The sequence below is a fragment of the Sander lucioperca genome, chromosome 22 (genome assembly GCF_008315115.2).
Source record: "Sander lucioperca isolate FBNREF2018 chromosome 22, SLUC_FBN_1.2, whole genome shotgun sequence".
Classification (NCBI taxonomy): domain Eukaryota; kingdom Metazoa; phylum Chordata; class Actinopteri; order Perciformes; family Percidae; genus Sander; species Sander lucioperca.
The window spans coordinates 23,558,997-23,578,287 of record NC_050194.1 but is presented as its reverse complement, the minus strand read 5'-3'; the positions used below and the strand labels follow the sequence as shown (position 1 = coordinate 23,578,287).

The window sequence follows — 19,291 nt, the reverse complement described above, 5'->3', positions numbered from 1 at the left end:
AAGTTCAAAGTTAAATAAAAAAGCCATATTATCATATTATCATATCATATTATTATCATTATTTTAATGTAAACTGGTTATTTTATCTGTATACTATCCCTATTTCATCTGTATATTATCCCTTAGTATTTATATATTTTATTTTTCCATTTTCTTCCCTATGTGTCCTATTAAGTGATTTATTCTGTTGTCATTGTTGTAGTCATGGATATATATTACACTGACCGGTTCGGTTGTAGTTCCCAAACTGGCCTGCAATATTCGCCAGGACACCAGGGGGCGCTATGACACGATTTGTTGACGTCACCGACGAGGAAGTACTTTACTTCCTGGCAATCAAAATGGAAACAGTTGTACTAAAGTAGCTTTATTATATCACATTAATCAACCTAAGTTTCCCGCATACTGTACTTCTGAGCCGTTTTTGAGTATCATTTAACACTGGACTGCTAATGTTAAAGCTAACGTTATCGAAGAAGTGCGTATTTTTTGGGGAGAATTGTGAACGATAGTGACAAAAACAAGACATATCCTCTCAGCTAACGTGAACTATCACGTTAAACTTCTCTTACCTGACATTATTCTGCGATAAACACGCTCGTAGTTTATATTCTCCGTTTAAACTTCGGACCAGACATCAGCAGCATGCATCGGAGAGGCGTTGGTGCGGGAGCGATAGCCAAAAAGAAGCTGGCAGAGGTAACTTCAACGTTACATTTTGTGTTTTCACATTAAGTTTAGTTGGAGAAACACTTTCATATCTAACCTGTGTTTATTTGTTCTGTTTAGGCCAAATATAAGGAAAGAGGAACCGTGCTTGCAGAGGACCAAATTGTCCAAGTGAGTTTTTCTTAGAGCTGGGCGATATGGAAAAAAAATCAAATATCACGATATTTTTGACAAAATACCTCAATGTCGATATTGTGGCGATAGTGTAGTGTGTAGTAGAGGTGCAACGAGGAATCGATTAATCGATTAGTTGTCAACTATTAAATTAATCGCCAACTATTTTAATAATCGATTTGAGTCATTTTTTTATTAAAAAAAATAAGATTTCTCTGATTCCAGCTTGTTAAATGTGAATATCTTCTAGTTTCTTCTCTCCTCTGTGAGAGTAAACTGAATATCTTTTGAGTTTTGGACAAAACAAGACATTTGAGGACGTCCTCTTGGGCTTTGGGGAAACACTGATCCACATTTTTCACCATGTTTTGACATTTTTATAAATCAAACAACTAATCGATTAATCGAGAAAATAATCGACAGATTAATCGACTATGAAAATAATCGTTAGTTGCAGCCCTAGTGTGTAGTGTGACTATTGGTGCTTTCACAAAATATTAACACAATGAGTTTTGATAAATAATCACCAATAATGTGAATACAATGACTAAGTGGGTAAAGGCAAATAATAGAAAAGCTAGAACAGTCTAGTAATGCTGCGTTCCAGGCAACCCGTAACTCGTGTTTTCACAACCTTCTACCGTGAAAGTTCCCTGGAACGGCAGTCAATCCCGTAACTTACTCCCCGTGAACTCGTACCAGATCGATGTACTCCCAGTTACAGTTTTTGACGTCACACACACATAAACAACAATGTCAACCCCTGTTGATGCTGTACAGACGCCGGTGAGTAACGGTGAGAAATAGAAATAAATAGGCATAAATAGGCAACGTAGAGTAATTCCGCACATTGTAAAACAATACACATACGATTGTGTACTACTACAGGTTATGTTTATTAAATGAAGGCCCAAAATATGTCGCCGACTAGAAATCGCTAGTATCAGCTAGCGCTAGCTACCGTCAACGTTAGGTAGCCACTAGCTAACGCTAGCTAGAAGGGTTTGTGGTGACTTTGCCTGGAACGCTACCAAGTCGTGAGTCGTGACTTGAAGTTGTAACTTACGGGTGAAAAATTGGGTCTGGAACGCAGCATAAGTTCAGAAAATGACATCACTTTACTGTAATGCAGCCTTTAAAACCAGGAAAAGACCACTTGTGTCATATCAGGATATTACGATATCCAAAATCTAAGACGATATCTAGTCTCGTATATCGATGTCGATATAATATTGATATATTGCCCAGGCCTAGTTTTTATGTCAACAGAATTTCAATTTTTATAAAGATTAAAAAACACTGAAAACCTTTTATCCATGTAACAATTTCCTAAGTAAATACAAATGTATTTCCAGTGGTGGAATGTACTGTAGCTAAACACATTTACCCAATTACTGTACTTAAGTACAACTTTAAAGTACTTGTACTTTGCTTGAGTATTTTCATTTGATGCTGCTTTATGGTTCTACTCCATTACAGTTATTTGATAACTTTAGTTACTTTGCAGATTAAGATTCTTAATAAAATATGAATTCACATTATACACAATAAAATACACATTCATGCCTTAATAATTATAATTAGTATTACTGGCAAAAAAGAAATCATTTATGAATCAAAAACAAATCCTCCTTAAAGAATCAAAATAAATATTTTCTATACAGTACCTGCTTCCAGTACAAATCTAAATCTGCAATATATTTTTTTGCAGTTTTCTTTTGTCTAATGGTATTCTCCCGTTGTGCATTTACTCACCGGTTTCTGTTTTTCTGCCAGATGTCGAAGCAGTTGGAGACCTTCAAGTCCAACCTGGAGGAGTTTGCCAGCAAGCATAAACAAGAAATCCGAAAGAACTCCGAGTTTAGGGTTCAGTTTCAGGAGATGTGTGCCACCATTGGAGTTGACCCACTTGCTTGTGAGAAACATTTTGAAAATAATCTGTAAAAATACAAAGTCAATTTGTTTAAAGGTCCAGTGTGTAACATGTTTAGTTGTTCATTATCAAAATCTGTGTTGCCCGTTCACAAACTTGTCCTTTTTCATGAATATTTACCACCACCGTCATTTCCAAGTATTCCTTTTGGCTTGAAATTTTACATTTGCATTTGCATGAACTGGGGTAGACGCTCCATATTCATGCTCCATCTTGAAATACGTTAGCCGGTAAGGGACATACAGGACATACTGCTCCGCCTTTCACGTTTTCGCTGTCACATGATAAACTCACAGCTGCTGCTAATGCTGCTAATGGGTATCGTAGCTTCCCGGCCCCGGCAAGTTTGAAGAAGGAAACATGGAGGACCACACGTACTCAAAATCCAAATTTCAGGAACAGGAGTCTTCTTCTTCGCCCAGAAAAAGAAAAAGGAGACTGAAAAGAGCAAGAGACCGGCTTTTTGAAGCGTGAAGGCTACCGTAGCTGTAATACGTACTTTGAACTGCGTGGCGCGAGAGAGTTGATTGCGATATATGATCTCAACGCTAGATGGGAGAAATTCCCACACATTGGACCTTTTAAAGCTTTAGTGCATGACTTTTTGATATTAATGAACGTCCGTTACATTCAAGCCATTGTCAAATGAGTTGCTACAAAGCTAATTAAGACTATCAGCTCCACACAACTCTCTTTGTATTTCTCAGTATGTTCAGAAGATTGTGTCGTCCGGTGACTTTCCCACATAGAAGCACGAGTGAAGATAATGACCTCTTCTGAAGAGTCCATCATGTTTTTTTAATCCTCCGTGTCCTCCGTGGCTACTAGCAACTGTGTGGAGGCGGGTGGTGCGCGATCACGAAGACTTGTATCACGTGGACACCCAGACAGTTTTGTTGTCATTACTTAGAATGTCTCATGGGGACGGCAGAAACTACAAACTATAGCTTTAAATCATATGTTAAAAAAATTACTTTTTAACCCCTTTTTCCTCATTTCTTTCTCCACAGCTGGCAAAGGTTTTTGGTCTGAGATGCTCGGTGTAGGTGACTTCTATTATGAGCTCGGTGTTCAGATTGTTGAAGTGTGCCTGGCCCTGAAACACAGAAATGGAGGTTTGTAATCTCTGGAAACTTATTTATTTATTCATTTCATGTTTATTTGAATAGGGACAGATGCTACGACATAGACATTTGTGCAACAAATCTCCAATGTACAGCATTTACAGCTATCGCTAATTTCCAATGCCTGTCCCTAGAAGGGCTTTTAAACATTGGCACATTAAAAAACATAAAGCACATAAACATACAAGACACATCCATCTGTACCACCCCTTTGCCACCCCACCCCCAAGCCATCCCACCACACCCCATGCCAGCCCACCCCTATATGTGACTACAGGTCTGATTTAGTGGTAATCATTGTGTTTGCCTGGTAACAAGGTGACAGAGAGGTGGATTTCTGGATCCAAGTGATCCCCAAAAGGGTAAAGACCACATGTAACATCTTACTGTTATTGTAGTTGTCAGTTGGAGGATGACAATTGATGTTTGTGTTGTTTTTTCTTTGGTCTGAGTGTATGTATGGTTAGCCGTTGTCTGAGTAGGTCTGCACGATTCGGGGAAAAATATGAAATACAATTTTTTTAGCTTAGAATTGATATCCCGATTCTCCGCCACGATTTCTTTTCTCACAAAGTGTAATGTTTATTGCACACATGAATGTCTTTTGGCAGTACCAAACATAGATTTTTTTTGCCACCTGTAGCACATTGCGCATCACCACAAGCCTGTAAACATAGAGGATCAATGAATGAAGAATATAAAGTACATACTGGCCATTTAAGTACAGTAGGCTACCAAAAATAGTGACATATAACACATTGAACTAAATATGGCCCTGACACAGGCTCTATCTTAACTCCTTGAACATGTCTTTACATAATTAAAACATGTTAATGTCAAATGCTTTCAATAAATTAATTGAAGGAGAAAAAAATATATATATCAAAGCCATTTAAAAATGAAATCGCGAACAGGGGTGAATCGAGATCGCGATTTTATAACGATTTATCATGTAGGCCTATGTCTGAGTCAAGTTTTTTATGTTATGTGCCATTCTTTTTAAGGTAACATTGGGTGTGTAACCTGTATGAATTGAAATATAAAATAAATGATTGAAAGAGGCAACTTAAGTCGATCTCAATCTAAACTCCATCCCAGATATCCTGCACATATTCAACACAGTGATATACCATCATTCCAGTCATGAACACCCTGCACGATGTAGACATCATGGTTAATAGTTTCGGGCTTTTAAATGTTGATGCGTGTATTATCTTTCAGGGCTTATTACTTTGGATGAACTCCATCAGAGAGTACTGAAGGGAAGAGGTAAATTTGCTCAGGATGTGAGCCAGTAAGTGTCCCTAATTCAATATTTCATGTGTCAGAGAAAATTCAAGCCATCATCTTTGGATCATTTGATGCCCGTGTGTCGGTCCCGAGTTGTATGATTAATGAAATGAAAAATGTGCTTCCCAGAGATGACTTGATGAGAGCCATAAAGAAACTGAAGGTGATGGGGAACGGCTTTGGGATGATTCCTGTTGGTGGTTCTTACTTGGTCCAGTCGGTCCCAGCAGAGCTCAACATGGACCACACTGTAGTCCTGCAGCTGGCCGAGGTAAGACACAGCTCCCAGGTCAATTATAGAAAGTGTTACAACTTTGTTTTTTAGTTCCTCACTTAGATGTATTCTTCCTGTTTTATCACTGACGTTTTCAATTGCGAGGAACTGACCTTTGTTCATGTAGTTTTTACCCTTTCAGTCATGTACTTGGACTTGTATAATTCAATTTACCTAATGGTCTCATGTTTAAGTCACAGTCAGTTTTTTGGTAAAAGAGAAATAGTGGCATTAACAGTAAAGCTACAGCTGCACAAGGTAAAATAAAAAGAGAAATATTGAATGTGCATCTTGTTCCTCCTTTTAGTAATTTAATAACCATCTCTTATGCTCAAAGAAAATAAAGAGATACGCTTTACTTGAAGGTATCTACATAAGAATAACATGACACTGTCATGAACGTGTCATAAACATAAACAAGTCATAAACATTTATGACATAACACTTCTTTTAGTAAGTGTCATTCGGTTTTTTGTCATGACAAGTTAGGGTTATGGTTCATGTGTTCATGACATGTCATGACAGTCTTCTGTAGATATTAGGCCTGTACGATAAATCGTTATAAAATCGCAATCTCGATTCAACCCTGTTAGATTCCTAAGATCGTGTCAGATCTGTGTACAAAATGTCTTTTTCCCCTCGCGTTGTTGGGAATAAGAGTTAAGGGTGAAGTCACTGGGGTGAAAAGAAATTCAACTGCAAAACAGGTTTTAAAGTCACTTTGTTGAAGCTATCCTATAAGCCTCGGTATGGATGGCATGGTGTTCTCAACGCGTAGCAAAAAGATCTTAGGTCCAGACATTAGTTCTCTTTGGGTGGTGTTCCCGTTTATTATAAAGGTAGAAAAAGGGTATTTCACATAAAATAGTACTTCACCCAGTGGTGATTACTAAAATGTTGTGGCTTATTGTCGGTGGAGTGGGTACTCGCTCGGTTACGGTAAGAACCGTGTGTTCCCCGCCTTCCACACCTTGCCCTCACTGATTGCCACACCTGTAGTTATACCTAATTCACAGTGACATACCACACCCAATGCAATACTTCCCCAAGTGGCTAAAATAAGTATTAACTAAATTAATCTAAACAAAAAAGTGGATATAAATGGCTCCTACACACTTGATGTCGCTATTTTCCAACTTACTGCTGTCCTCCATCTGTCGTACCACCGTGGGGAGAGGGAGGGGGAAGGAGGCTTCCCCCTCCCTCTCCCCACCAGGTGCCAAAAACAACGTGAGCTTTGCAGCTCTACCCGTAATGTTCTTTTCATGTTTGAACATGTTTGAAAAACCATACAGTACATACTTTACAGAGACCTACTGTATGTTTAAATACTGAAGAAGCTCTTACTTTAAGAGTTAGCAGCAATTTTACAGATTTTCTGTCGGAAAAGGCTTAATATCCCATAAAAGAGAGTGATCGTGGCTGTCCGGTACGATGTGATGTCTGTTTGTTTATTCATTTGTAGAAAAAGGGCTACGTCTCGGTGAGTGAGATCAAGGACAGTCTGAAATGGGAGAAGGAACGGGCTTGTCACATCCTGGTAAGTTCTTATCAGCTCATTTCAGGTCCCTGAACCACCGTTTGACACTAAAACTCCTGGTGCTTTAAAACAGGATATCTGCTCTCTAGAAACACAATTAATTCAGTATTAAAAGTCTTACATTTCATATAAAAAAATCTTAAATATTTTCACTTGCCTGCAGTAGACTTAAATATTAGTAATAAAATATGTTGGGAGACATTACCCACCTATAGAGTTGATCTAAAAGTGGGATTGTTGTGACACTGGTCTTGGCTACAGTAGTCAGGAAGTTCATTGTCCTTTATTTTGCTAATAAGGGACAATGACTTGTCACTTCTAAAAACATGACTTCAATGAATTACTCATTTTAAATTGTTTAACATGTCCTGCTGCTTATCCTGGTCCAGGTTGCGTTCATTTAAATTAATTATATCATTAGGCTAGGAATCATTTAGAATATCTATTGGCAACTATTTTGATAACTGATTAATCAATTCTGTTGTTTTTCAAGCAAAAAAGCCAAATATTCTCTGGTTTCAGCTTCTCAAATGAGAGGATTTGCTGGTTTTCTGTTTCATATATGACACTACATTTAATATCTTTGGGTTTTACACTGTTGGTTGGACAAAATGAAGATATCTCTTTGGGCTCTGAGAAGCTGAATTGCATTTTTTTTTATTAGAGTAACTGATTAATTGAGAATTGATAATCATTAGTTGCAGCCCTAGAACTATTGTTATATACTGGAAAGTACTGAAAAAATACTTTCTAACTTTGGATGATATGATTGAGTAAAAAGGTATTTAATTGCATTCTGCAAAAAAAAAAAAAAAAAAGAAATTCAATGTAAGTTGGTTGGGCGCCCTGTAGCTCACCAGGTTGAGGGTGCGTCCAAGGGCCAAGGGTCAGTCCTTTCTGCAGCGACCCAGGGTTTGATTCCGACCCGCGGCCCTTTGCTGCATGTCACTCTCTCTCCCCTTTAATGCCTTCAGCTGTCTTCTCAAAGGCCTAAAATGCCCCAAAAATATAATCTTTAAATGTAAGTTGGTGAACTGTGCAGAAACACTGTTGACCTCGACTTTTGGTTTTTCCAGGATCACCTGCTGAAAGAAGGCTTGGCTTGGTTGGACTCTCAAGCGCCTGGAGAAGCGCAGTACTGGCTGCCTGCTCTCTTCTCTGAGAGCACCTCCCGTGATGTCACACCAGAGGAGGCCAATCAGATGACACCTTAAGAAATGAAAGACCGCCAGCTGGTGACTGATTCAAAGACTTGTTGGTAAACAAAATGTGGCTGGTGGGAAGGCTCATGTGACGGAGTTGGCTGGGTGAACTCCATCTGAGATTATTATCCGGACACGAGGAGAGAAAACTTTCCTCAACGGCTTCTCAGTAACATCTGCAATGAGTGAACTCACATGACTATGAGACACAACGCTGCGTATAAACTTCAGTTTTGTGTTGCTGGTGTTAACGGTTTATGGGTGGTTACGGATCGATGTACAGAGAACATGTAAATGTTTATGTATAAAGAATAACTTTTAAAACAAAATTAGCTGAATTCTACCACCTCTTTTTTATTTCACACGAACATTTAAATGCATTTTAATCATTTAAATTGATCATTCACATACATTCACCTGTTACATTGCTCAACCTCATATCAACAATTCATTCTGTCATACATTTTAAAATCAACAGAAGTTACATACTTGAATCAGCTCGATCGGGTTATATCAGAACATCAATTTCCTCTGAGAGATGAAAAGTACAAAGCTATACTGTAAATGAAGAATTGTGGTTAAATATTAAGTTTTAAATGTGCCATGCTTTACTTAAATTATCTTTCCATCAACTTAGAGAACTGTTACATTGTTCAAGCATGTTTAAGCCCGTTTAATACAAATAATATATTATTTACTGCTGGTTATTTTCCAAAGCATACCAGAAGAGTTTTTTTTAATCGTCATTTATTTTAGTGCAATATGAAAACCAGATTTTTAGAGGTTTGAAAGTGGCTTAATTTAGGCGTTGTCTCACGTTGCCAGACCCAGATCGTTGGAGTATGTGGTCATCAAATGTGTGGTCAGATTCATTATCTTGTTTATTTCTTCTTTGGTTGGATAGTTCCTGATTTTAAATCAGAAGTTTGCAATCTTTATACAAAACAAAGGAAGGAATGGGCTCTACTCAACTTTATATTTAGTCTCCTGACTTCCTTTAGGGGGCTACATGTACCACCCAGGAGCAAAAGTCCAAAGCGATCACACATTTGCAGCTTTTTATCAAATGACTGGCAACACTTCACGCACACGTTTGACTTCCTAACATGAGGCGAACCTCACAGTGGAGGTCAGACGAGTTGTGGCGATGGAGGGGTGAAGATAATGTCAATATAATCACTGGTACACACACTGAGGAAGGCAGAACCAGAAACATTCGTGTGTCGTGGACTGTTGCCATTTAATTTCATTCATTTAATTATAAAAAGAATATTTGTGAACGCTTGTGCCTAATATGTCAATTCAACAGCCAACTTTAGACTATTTTCTTCAGGCAAAATATGTCTGCTTGCAACTAAAAAGAAACACTGGAAGTCTCAAAACATTTCAAACGATGCCCAGTTGTGTGGTAATTTACTTTGAAATACATTAACGTGCAACACTAAGATAACATTTGACCAAAATAAATGAGGACATGATGTTCTCTGTGATGGATTACATACTGCAACTCAGGCAGGTTTCATGTCTCTGCCAGCACATTCTTTGTGCACGATGGACACAAATGGCTGAAAAAACTTCAGTATGCTTTGGAAAATGGGGCAACCGTAATGTTAAGTAATGTCATTTGCAGTAAAAGTGTGCAAAAATATCAGTGTGGTCCTTTTCCACATGACCACCCAACTTGTAAGGCGTTCATTCTCCAGACGTATGAATCATACGTGCGGTTCTCACAGCTCGTGGCCGTAGACGTGATCCTCAAACACGGACTGCTCCATGTTGTCACAGATCATCGTGCAGAAGGGACACACTCGGTGACTCTGCTCGTGCTGCTCCAGTTCGTTTTGGGTTATGCAGGGGAAGCACTCTTGGCAGTGACGACACACCAGCGCCTGCTGCGAGCAGAAATAGAGACGGCAAGTCAGAAGACGTAACAAAATAGGGAGCGGATTATGTTTTAAGTCCTCTACGAAAATAAATGGTAAACAGCCGAGTCACACTCGGGGCTCATGTGTGACTATCCAGAGACCACGGGAGGTAGGCAGGTTTTCTCGTGCATGTGTTTTGGAGTTGAGAGTTGCATTGCATCCAGCTTCCTTGACCTAAAGTGTGTTTCAATACTAGTTCATTCAGGTTGCGTTAAATTGATGGTTAACTAGCTGGCACTGCTAAAAGTTTCCATTTGCTACTATGTATTCATAGTGTCAGAGAAGTACGTAATATGGGCTTCTTAGCAGATGGGGCTTGGTATCGCTTGATTTCCCGAATCGATTTCGATTCACGTGGTTCTGATTTTATTACATTTCAGATTCAATATCAATTAGGTCAGGAAAATGTCAGTTACAATACAATACCATATTGGCTTGGATATAAAAGATTATCAGATAACTTCTGCTGTAAACTGTACAAGCAAGAAGCAAATATTTCTTTTACAATGCATGTTAACATCAAGAATTGACCCCCCAAAATGAGTCTGATCTACTTTTTACTTCCACCTCCGTGGTGAAAAGGCATTTATTAAAAGATCGACTTCTGGAGGTTATTTATCAACATGAGATCTCTCTAAACAAAGATCGATGGATAATCTATTATTTTAACGAAGCCCCATTAGCAGACATCATTACTGAAAAGATTAGAGTAAGAAAATATAAATAGATGAGCAGCTACGGCTCACTGACAACATGTTTTGGATAGGAATTGTATGAGTGATGAGACAGGTGAGGTTGTGGACTTTATATACTGAAACGGCTCAAATTATTTGACTCACCTCTTCCTCTGGGTCGGGAACGCTCTCTGCAAGGAAAAGGAAATCAGTTAACACCAGATTAATAAAAAACAATGATTGTTTATTCATAATTTATTCCAGAGCTGCAGCTATTGGTATTTATTATCAAAGACTCCTGACCTTTTTTTTTTGTACACAAGTCTAGGAGGAGTGGGTGATTATAGATACAATCCTATTGTGGTTTATGTCATTTTATAGTCAATAATAGTACAGTTTCTAGAAAATCTATTGGGATATTAATGGATAAAACAACACAACTTGTAGATCTGTTTGAAGTGAATCTAACCGATTAACTATCAAAATGTCCTTAAAGCAGCCCAGGCCACCCAGTGATGTTACAGTAAAAGCTTCTTGTGTATAAACGGTACATCTTTGGCGGTTGACAAATCTTTGGCGTCTCACAGTTTATATATCGTCATGTCGCCCGAGCCTGATATCTAGTCGTGTCTGTGTCGAGGTCTGGAGATGAACTCAAGTAACCGGGACATAGTTTCTGAAAAAGATACAGTTCCTAAAACTCCACAATTGAAAATCATTTCCCCTCCATTGTACTGGAGTGGCGGCAGAAGATTGAGATATGTGAAAACCTCAGGTAAGAACATGTATACACCACTAGGTTTAAGTGGGGAAATGTTTGGGTTTAAGGTTTTGAGTGAGACAAACATACTAGGATTGATCTTTTTCTGCTTTTAAAACAACAAAAAAGTAATTCCCACCTTTGCATGAGTGTTTTTTTTTGTTACTCACCTATGTTCTCATACAGGTTCTCGGGCTGTTCTGGTGTCTCCAGCTGTTGCCAGTCACGGCTGGCTGATGTGTTGTCAGGCTGCGTGTGTGGCGAGTCGGCGGGGGGAGCTGCGCTGACTTCCGCATAAACTCTGCGCAGCTCGACAATATCACTAGTGAGATTCTGGCGGAATAAACACAAACAAGCGTCTGATTCTGCTTTGTTTTACATTTTGTTTTGTGTCTCATGCCCTCTCTCTTTCCCCTGTTCTCCTTCTTTTAACTTCTGATTTTGAAAAGGTTACAATCACAAGTTGACCTTTTTGACTGGAGACGGTTTGTGTAAACGTACCTGGTTATCTCTGTCGAGCTCTTCTTTCTCGTGTCTCACCAGCCTGATCATGTGTTCCTTCTCTTCTATGATGGTCTCTTTATCTGCGATCGCTGCATGTGCCTCTCTGAGCTGTAGCTGAAAAACAAAGATGGGGAACAAGCCTCAGGTTTTTAGCATGTAGACACCTAGCACAGTGAGTGATTCCAAAATCACGGGGCATTATTCTGCTGCTGTAACAGCCTCCATTCCATGCTATTCATGTGGATTTGCTTTTTTATCATCCTGTTTGTGATGTATGTGAATGTTGTGTGTGATGTCTTAAGCTACTGGGACCTTGAATTTCCCCTTGGGGATCAATAAAGTGTCTGTCTGAACCTGTTGGGTTTTTCCTGGCTCAAAATGGGCTCTTAGGGGGGTGACACATATCAAGCGGGGGTCTGAAGGTCCTCCCCAGGAAATTTTGAGCAACAATCACTTAATTTCCTGCATTGTGATGCATTTTTTATGCACCAATTTCTGCTGGAAACATCTTTATTTATCTAAAGGAAAACACAAAACTCAGGAGGCAGGTGACAATTCATTCAAATATAATAAAATACAATGGAATATAATGCAGTAAGGGGTATTTTACATTAGGGACCTGTGCCCGGATCCGAGTACAGTTGACCCCAAAGTCCAGTTAGTTTCATTAGTTTGAACACTGAGTACCATACCCGGGCAGAGTGGGTTGATCCTGGTCGATCCGTGCCCTTGTTTTTGACTTGAAAAAACCATACCAAAACAAAAGTAAACCACTATTTAACGTGACTACGAAAAGTTTTTAACTTGTAATAATTCCCTCTAAATTCAATACTGATGCCACTTTATCAGCAGCGGCTACTCCTCCCGACGTTTTTGCGTTGGCTCAGGGTATAACATGTTTTTGGGGGGTGCCAACAATTCCTCTATGCAGGAAAAAAACCTGACCTGGCTGCAGAAATGTGTTCCCATTCCGCCACAAGAGCATCAGTGAGGTCCAGCATTGTTAGGTGATCAGGTCTGGCTCACAGTCGGTGTTCTAGTTCATATCGAAGGTGTTGGATGGGTTTGAGGGCAGTGATGTGTGCAGGACAGTCAGGTTCTTCCACATCAAACTGGGAAGACCATTTCTTTACAGACCTGGCTTTGAGCACAGCTCTTTGACAACCCCCCTTAAAGTCTCAGAGAAGACGCATCTGTGCACATCTTTAAAAAGCATCTTAAAAACCCATTTATGTTCTCTGGCTTTTTTCTTTATTTTGTGGGCTCTACACTTAATAGTTTAATGAGTCATATTCTCTCTCTTTCCCTTTTTCTCCTTCGTGTAACTGCTGTTCTTGAAAGTGCTACATAAACAAAGTTTGCTTGGTTGTGCACGAGGGCATTGTTATGTTGAAACAGTCCGAGCCTTCCTTAAACTGTTGGAATCATCACACTATTCTCTAAAAGATTTCCCTTTTACTGGAACTAAAATAGCAAAAAAAACAACACCCGGAGACCACAGGTAAACTGTTGGCCACATAGTATATCTCAAGCAAGGTCTAAATTCCTGCACATGCTTTTTGAGTTTACCTCTAGTTTGCCATATGTCCGTTCTGTCTGCTCACATGATAAGATCATCTTCTCCAGCTGCTCCCTGGTTTGCAGCAGCTCTTCATTCAGATACTCGGCGTGTCTCTTGGCGTTTTTGTTCTCCTCCCTCTCCGTAGCCAGTTTCCCCTGAGCGTCCTGTAGCTGGCTGGCAAGTGTCTGACACCGCACCTGAAGTGGACATGATATCAAGCATTTAGCAGAGAGGAAATCCATGTCATCGTGTGTAATTAAAATAACTTCAGCCTCTTTATTTTATGTCCCCACTCTTAGATCGTCATCTGGACAGTTCTGCAGTGTCAACTGCTGCGACAGCCTCCTGCATAACTCCTGGTTCTCTCTCTTCACGTCGTCCATGTTGTGGCCGATGCTTTGCAACCTTTGCAGCTCTGCAGAGAGCCTCTCCTTGTCTTTCTCACCGCTCTGAAGGTCAACCTGCCAAAAGGTAAAGCACACACATTTGAATACAGCAACAAAGTTCTGATCTGGACCCAAATAATCTTTATCTGACCTTTATTTTTTAAAGTGATGGATAACTTGTCAGATCATTAAAAAACGACAGTCTAGTACAGACTACAGACCATCTGTTTTGGGTAATTATTTAGCCTTTTTATATAAATGTGAGCTGTTTTTTATTTTTTATTTACATCTTTAGTAGGAAACAATGTGCTTGGCTATGAGTGTTACAGACGGATTAGGGAAGTCAGAAGGGTTTTGGTCTTTTCATTTGATTTAATTTAATAACAAGAAAAATATAAAATAACGCCAGCTTTATCGCCTCAAAGTGTTGCAGTGCTAAGTAGATTTACCTGAAGGAGCTGTATGCTGTCTTTCATTTTGAACAGTTCCCTCTCTTCTTCTCTGAGTTTGGAATTTAGCCTAAAAACGAACCCAAAAAAAAACCTGTTACAGGCCAAGAGCAACAAGTCCAACTTTAATAATGAAAATATATAGAAATGAGCGGGCTTGACTCACATGGAAATCTCCACACTTTGAGCATCGACCTTCCCCCTCAGCTCCTCACGCTCCTCTTTGAGCTGGTTGATCTTCATCACAGCTTGGTTGTATTTCTCCTGAGCATGTTTAAAAACAAAGGATTGATACGAGATTTTGTCAGAGCCTTTAACAGCTAAAGACACACGTGTCAAACTCAAGGCCCGCTCTTTGCAGATTTAGATCCGGCCCGCATATCAACTTGGGTTCACAATCAATTTTGGCTCGCCTAGTTGTGCGCCAAACGAAAAACACAGGAAAATGTTTTTTAAACTGCAATTACGTGACATTCAAAGCAGAATTTGGCCGATTTGCCGACTCTGAGACTCAGAAATTCCCCCAGAAGCAGAGAGAGAGTTTTCATATTCAGGCTGTGAAACAGGTTGTTTGCTTGATTTGCTCAACTCTACGATGGCTAAGGAACTCTTTTGATGACTTTTGTAGGGCTTCATGTCAACAGAAATGCGACAAAAAGCTTACAAAATGGTTGGAAAAAGCAACAAATTTACAAAAAGGTGACAAATGTGTGAGAAAGCCACAAAAAAGTCGGAACAAAAACAACAAAAATGAGGAAAAAAGCTACCAAAATGTAAAAGTACCTGCTGTAACAAGAGCACGTCAATAAAATCGACATGTCTTGCCCTTGTTGTGATTCTCTCTTTCCAGTGTGGCCCTCTGGGAAAATGAGTTTGATGCCCCTGGCTAAAGAGATAAAGGATCCTACCTCAATTGGTCTTGATGCTCTGTCTAAACTCAAGCTTTGACTCCGTATTTTCTGCGCCGTAGCATCGTGTTGCTGTATCTCCATCTGCTTTGTCTTTTGGGTCAACATCTCCTCCTGGCAGTAACACCAACGTTAGTTTTCACACCGAAACAGCAGCACTGAATTCACACGAAGACCAAAAACACGAAGACAAACCTTTAAGTTGTCCGTTTCTTTCATTTGTTGCTGTAAGAGGCTTTTTAAGTTTTCATGTTGTTCCTTCATTTGATCCATTTCTTTGACCAGTTGACTCATTTCTTTGTCTTTCTGTTCATTCTGCCCCTGGAGAAAATAATCACACTGTGTCAAATATCAAAGTTCAATTCCTATTTATCTATTTCTCTCTATTGTGCAATGAGTCAATATGTGCAGTATCTCTCAGCAGACCTTGAAGCTGGCAGCTTCTTGCTGTTCCTTCTGTAGATCATTTTTTAAGGTTTCATTTTCCTTCCTTATCTGATCCAACTTCTTCTGCAGTTCAGCTTTCTCACGTACGCTCTTTTCGACCTGCTCCTGGGTTCAACAAAACACATTCAATCAATTTAAAGCCTTACTTACTTTTGCCTTCAGGCTGACATCCGTTGTCATTACAACACAGAACGACGTTATCACCCTGTTGAACTGTTAAAAGATACAGTCGCTGGCTTTTGCTCTACATCGGTCATATGTGTGTGATACCTGTGTTGTAATAACCATGAGGTCATCATCTGGGCTGCTCTCGATGCTTTGCTCCACCGGGTTTTTGAAACAGAACGGAGTGCTGGCTCCCCGCACTTGACCAGTACTGTCAATGTAGCAGAACTGATAGAACTCGATCTCATCCTTAGGCAGGTAGTAATCTGATGGGACAGGAACAGAGCAGACCGCTAGAGAACAACGTATTTTCTAAATGTCTTCATTATGTCACTGGAAATAATCAGGGAAATAATCACTTTATTGAGGCATCCGTAAAAGACAAATAATGTAAGTCAGCGGTTCACAATGTGGGGTGGACGCCCACAGACAAAACCTGAGAGTAAGTGAGGTTTTGAATGCAGGACTTTTACTCGTAGAGTAAAGTAGTAGAGAGTAGAGTATTTTCCCTGTGTGTATTAGTACTTTTACTGAAGTAAAGGACCTGAATACTTCTTCCACCGCTGCCTAAAACTAAATCTGACTTTCCAGTTTGCATAAAGGATTTGACTTTATCAGATAGGATTTCAACAACGCTGAGCCAAAGGGTCAGGCATGTGTCACAGCAGCTCATAAAAACAGATTTAAGAGCTTGAGGCACTTCTTATGCTTAATCTGTTGGCACATTAGACACCCAGGGTGTTCAAAACCATCTGACAGGACGTGTACATTACAAACAAACATGACAAAGCATTATCACCCTGCACTAAAAGTGAAACTATTTCTTACCTTTAAAAAATGCTTGCCTAGTTGCAGACTCTTGTCCAACCACATCCAGACATGGCTCCACCCACACAAAGGTATGATAGTCCTTTGTCGTGCTCCACCCTACCTGTACAAGAAAAGATAGGACAAAAACTAAGAGAGATTCTTTAATGAGCCACACAGATATATAAAAGCTAAGTCGATATCAGAATAAGAATTAGAGCTGCAAAGATATTAATCCATTAATCGATTAGTTGTCAACTATTGATAATGGATTAATCGGGTAACCAAGTCAAAACTCTCTGATTCCAGCTTCTTAAATGGGAATATTTTTCTAGTTTCTTCAGTCCTCTGAGACAGTAAACTGAATATATTTAAGCTATGGACAAAACATGACATTTGAGTACGTCATCTTGGGCTTTTGTCATTTTATAGACAAAACAACTGATCTATTAATCGAGAAAATAGTCGACAGATTAATTGACAATGAAAATAATCGTTAGTTGCAGGCCTAATCAGAATGAGACTGACTGCCAAAAGTGAGTTTTCACTTGCATGGAGTTTGCCTTGATGTCTTTTGGCGCATTAAACATATGGAAATGGAATAAACAATATTCTTTCCCCACCTTAAAAATGCCCACCCAGTCCCTGGGGTTGGGCTGGAAGGCAGCAGTGAGGGTGTAGCAGCAGGTGACGGTGGTTGAGGGTGGGTATGAGTGAGGGGTGTCGATGAACACCACCTGGGAGAAGTTGCATGCTGTGGGGCCGGTGGCAGCCGCCTCTGTAGAGCTCTCCATGCTGGGCTACAGCCAGTAAACATATAAAGAGCATATTATGATTGATGAGCGCAGGTGTTATGACAGAGAGCAGCTTCTTCCTGTTGTTGTTTTTGCGCACCTATCTTAGTTTCGATTACGCACAAATAATTGTCACAAAAAACACTTTCCCCAGCGCTAAAAAAGCTTACACTACACATTAAAACGAGTCCCTTCTCCCTGGACATGACATTTAATATGTTAAATAAACTTTTAAACGGCTGAAGTTTAATTAAAAACATCAAAAAATGAAGAAACCGAAAGTGAGCTTGTCACAAAGACCGCGCCCGAGACATTATGTAATGTTAACTTTGATAAACAAACTGTTTTTACTACAAGAAGTCTTAACAAAAACTACAATTTTGATAAAATATTCGTGTGAAGAGATAAAACTTACACGTTAGCTTGTTGTCAACCGCCCCGACATCAACCGTCAGCTCCTGTCGTCGAACAGAACCAGCCGCTGTGCTGCATTCAGGTGCTCCTCGGACTTTTGTACTACTAAATAGATCATAAATACGACATACCACTTCAGGCTTTTCACCTTACTAATATTTAATATTTTACTTAAATCCCACTTTGTACTGCAACTGATGCACAACAACTCATATATTGTGTCCTATCTTTGATTAACAATCCCTGTAGTTATTTATTTATTTTTTACATTTTCTTCATTTCCTCATATTTATAACATATAATGGGTGTGTCACTTTTATTTAGTTTCCTTTGCCTGTGTTTTTACCATAGGTTTTTACGTTTGTGTTTGTTGACATTTTCAAATACATGAAAAAGAAAGACTTGAGTTTAATGCAAAGAAAGTGCACCAAAACACAAATAGGTCCTTTTTAGTCAACCAGCAGCCTATCATGGACAATTTTTAGAATACAACTGGTGCTGTTTATAAAACATAATAAATTAATTAACATAATTGTTAATCAACAATTAAGTTCACACAGACACATTATATGCTTGTAGCCCTCAAAAAGAACCACAGCTAAACATCATGTTCATGTGCACTCAAATCAAAGACTGTACTGCCTTATTTCCGATTGTCCTTGAAGGCATCAGTAGTTGCGTTATTGTAGCCCTGTATGCTGCTACATTATGGGAAATGTAGGACAATTTCAAGAATTCACTCCTTCCTCACTTTTGCAGTATGACATAAAAACACAGGAGGGAGCCAAACTCTTGTCCATCGTGGAACTGATTCTGTTCATCAAACCTACATAGGAAGACTGAATGTGTGTTATAATAATGTTATTATAATAAACACTTAGATATTGGTCAGTTTAAATGTCAGTGGTATTGGTTGTATTTTTGCTCTTTATTTGTGCATGACAGGCTCCTAACATATCAGCCATATGACAGTATTTGGGCTGTATCGTAGTATCCTTTGAACAGGACATCCTTATTATCACAGTAGCTATATTGTACTGAAATGTATGATTTCATTTAAAAACTTTCATTCACTTTTTTTTTTTTTTTTTTAATACAGACATGGATATACAGCAGGTAAACAACATATTCTGCACATCAAACAAGCAAACAAACAAGCTAAGGGAGGTCAAGGGGTTACCAAACAGAAAATATAACCAAGAAAAGCAAGATTATATTTGAGGTCATATGATTTAACAGTTTTTTTGTTTGCACATTTAGATATGGAAAAAATATATTGCTTAACATTGGC

The 19,291-nt window shown here is 39.1% G+C and overlaps 2 protein-coding genes across 5 annotated transcripts; one reads left to right on the top strand and one right to left on the bottom strand.

Moving 5' to 3' along the window:
* The first annotated feature begins 272 nt into the window (after window positions 1-272).
* On the top strand, window positions 273-9,456 carry snf8 (SNF8 subunit of ESCRT-II). Of its 2 annotated transcripts, XM_035997906.1 has the most exons (9): window positions 273-478; window positions 635-699; window positions 790-840; window positions 2,620-2,758; window positions 3,787-3,891; window positions 5,122-5,194; window positions 5,320-5,461; window positions 6,930-7,004; window positions 8,081-9,456. In XM_035997906.1, exons 2-9 carry the CDS (start codon window positions 646-648, stop codon window positions 8,216-8,218), a joined length of 777 nt encoding a protein of 258 aa, XP_035853799.1. In that variant the 5' UTR covers window positions 273-478; window positions 635-645; the 3' UTR covers window positions 8,219-9,456. The 2 variants fall into 2 exon arrangements, with proteins under 2 accessions (XP_035853799.1, XP_031171277.1); XM_031315417.2 differs by having other exon boundaries at window positions 275-699.
* calcoco2 (calcium binding and coiled-coil domain 2) lies at window positions 8,561-18,101 on the bottom strand. 3 transcript variants are annotated; one of them, XM_031315394.2, is made up of 15 exons: window positions 18,002-18,101; window positions 17,416-17,592; window positions 16,814-16,916; window positions 16,091-16,251; window positions 15,800-15,925; window positions 15,569-15,694; window positions 15,374-15,487; window positions 14,632-14,729; window positions 14,466-14,535; window positions 13,924-14,091; window positions 13,639-13,827; window positions 12,067-12,183; window positions 11,736-11,898; window positions 10,971-10,996; window positions 8,561-10,098 (listed from the first exon to the last, which is right to left on the bottom strand). In XM_031315394.2, the coding sequence occupies exons 2-15, from the start codon at window positions 17,584-17,586 to the stop codon at window positions 9,934-9,936; spliced, it is 1,797 nt and encodes a 598-aa protein (XP_031171254.1). In that variant the 5' UTR covers window positions 17,587-17,592; window positions 18,002-18,101; the 3' UTR covers window positions 8,561-9,933. The 3 variants fall into 3 exon arrangements, with proteins under 3 accessions (XP_031171254.1, XP_035853793.1, XP_031171255.1); XM_031315395.2 differs by having other exon boundaries at window positions 9,934-10,095; XM_035997900.1 differs by lacking the exon at window positions 18,002-18,101 and having other exon boundaries at window positions 17,416-17,599.
* Window positions 18,102-19,291: the final 1,190 nt, after the last annotated feature.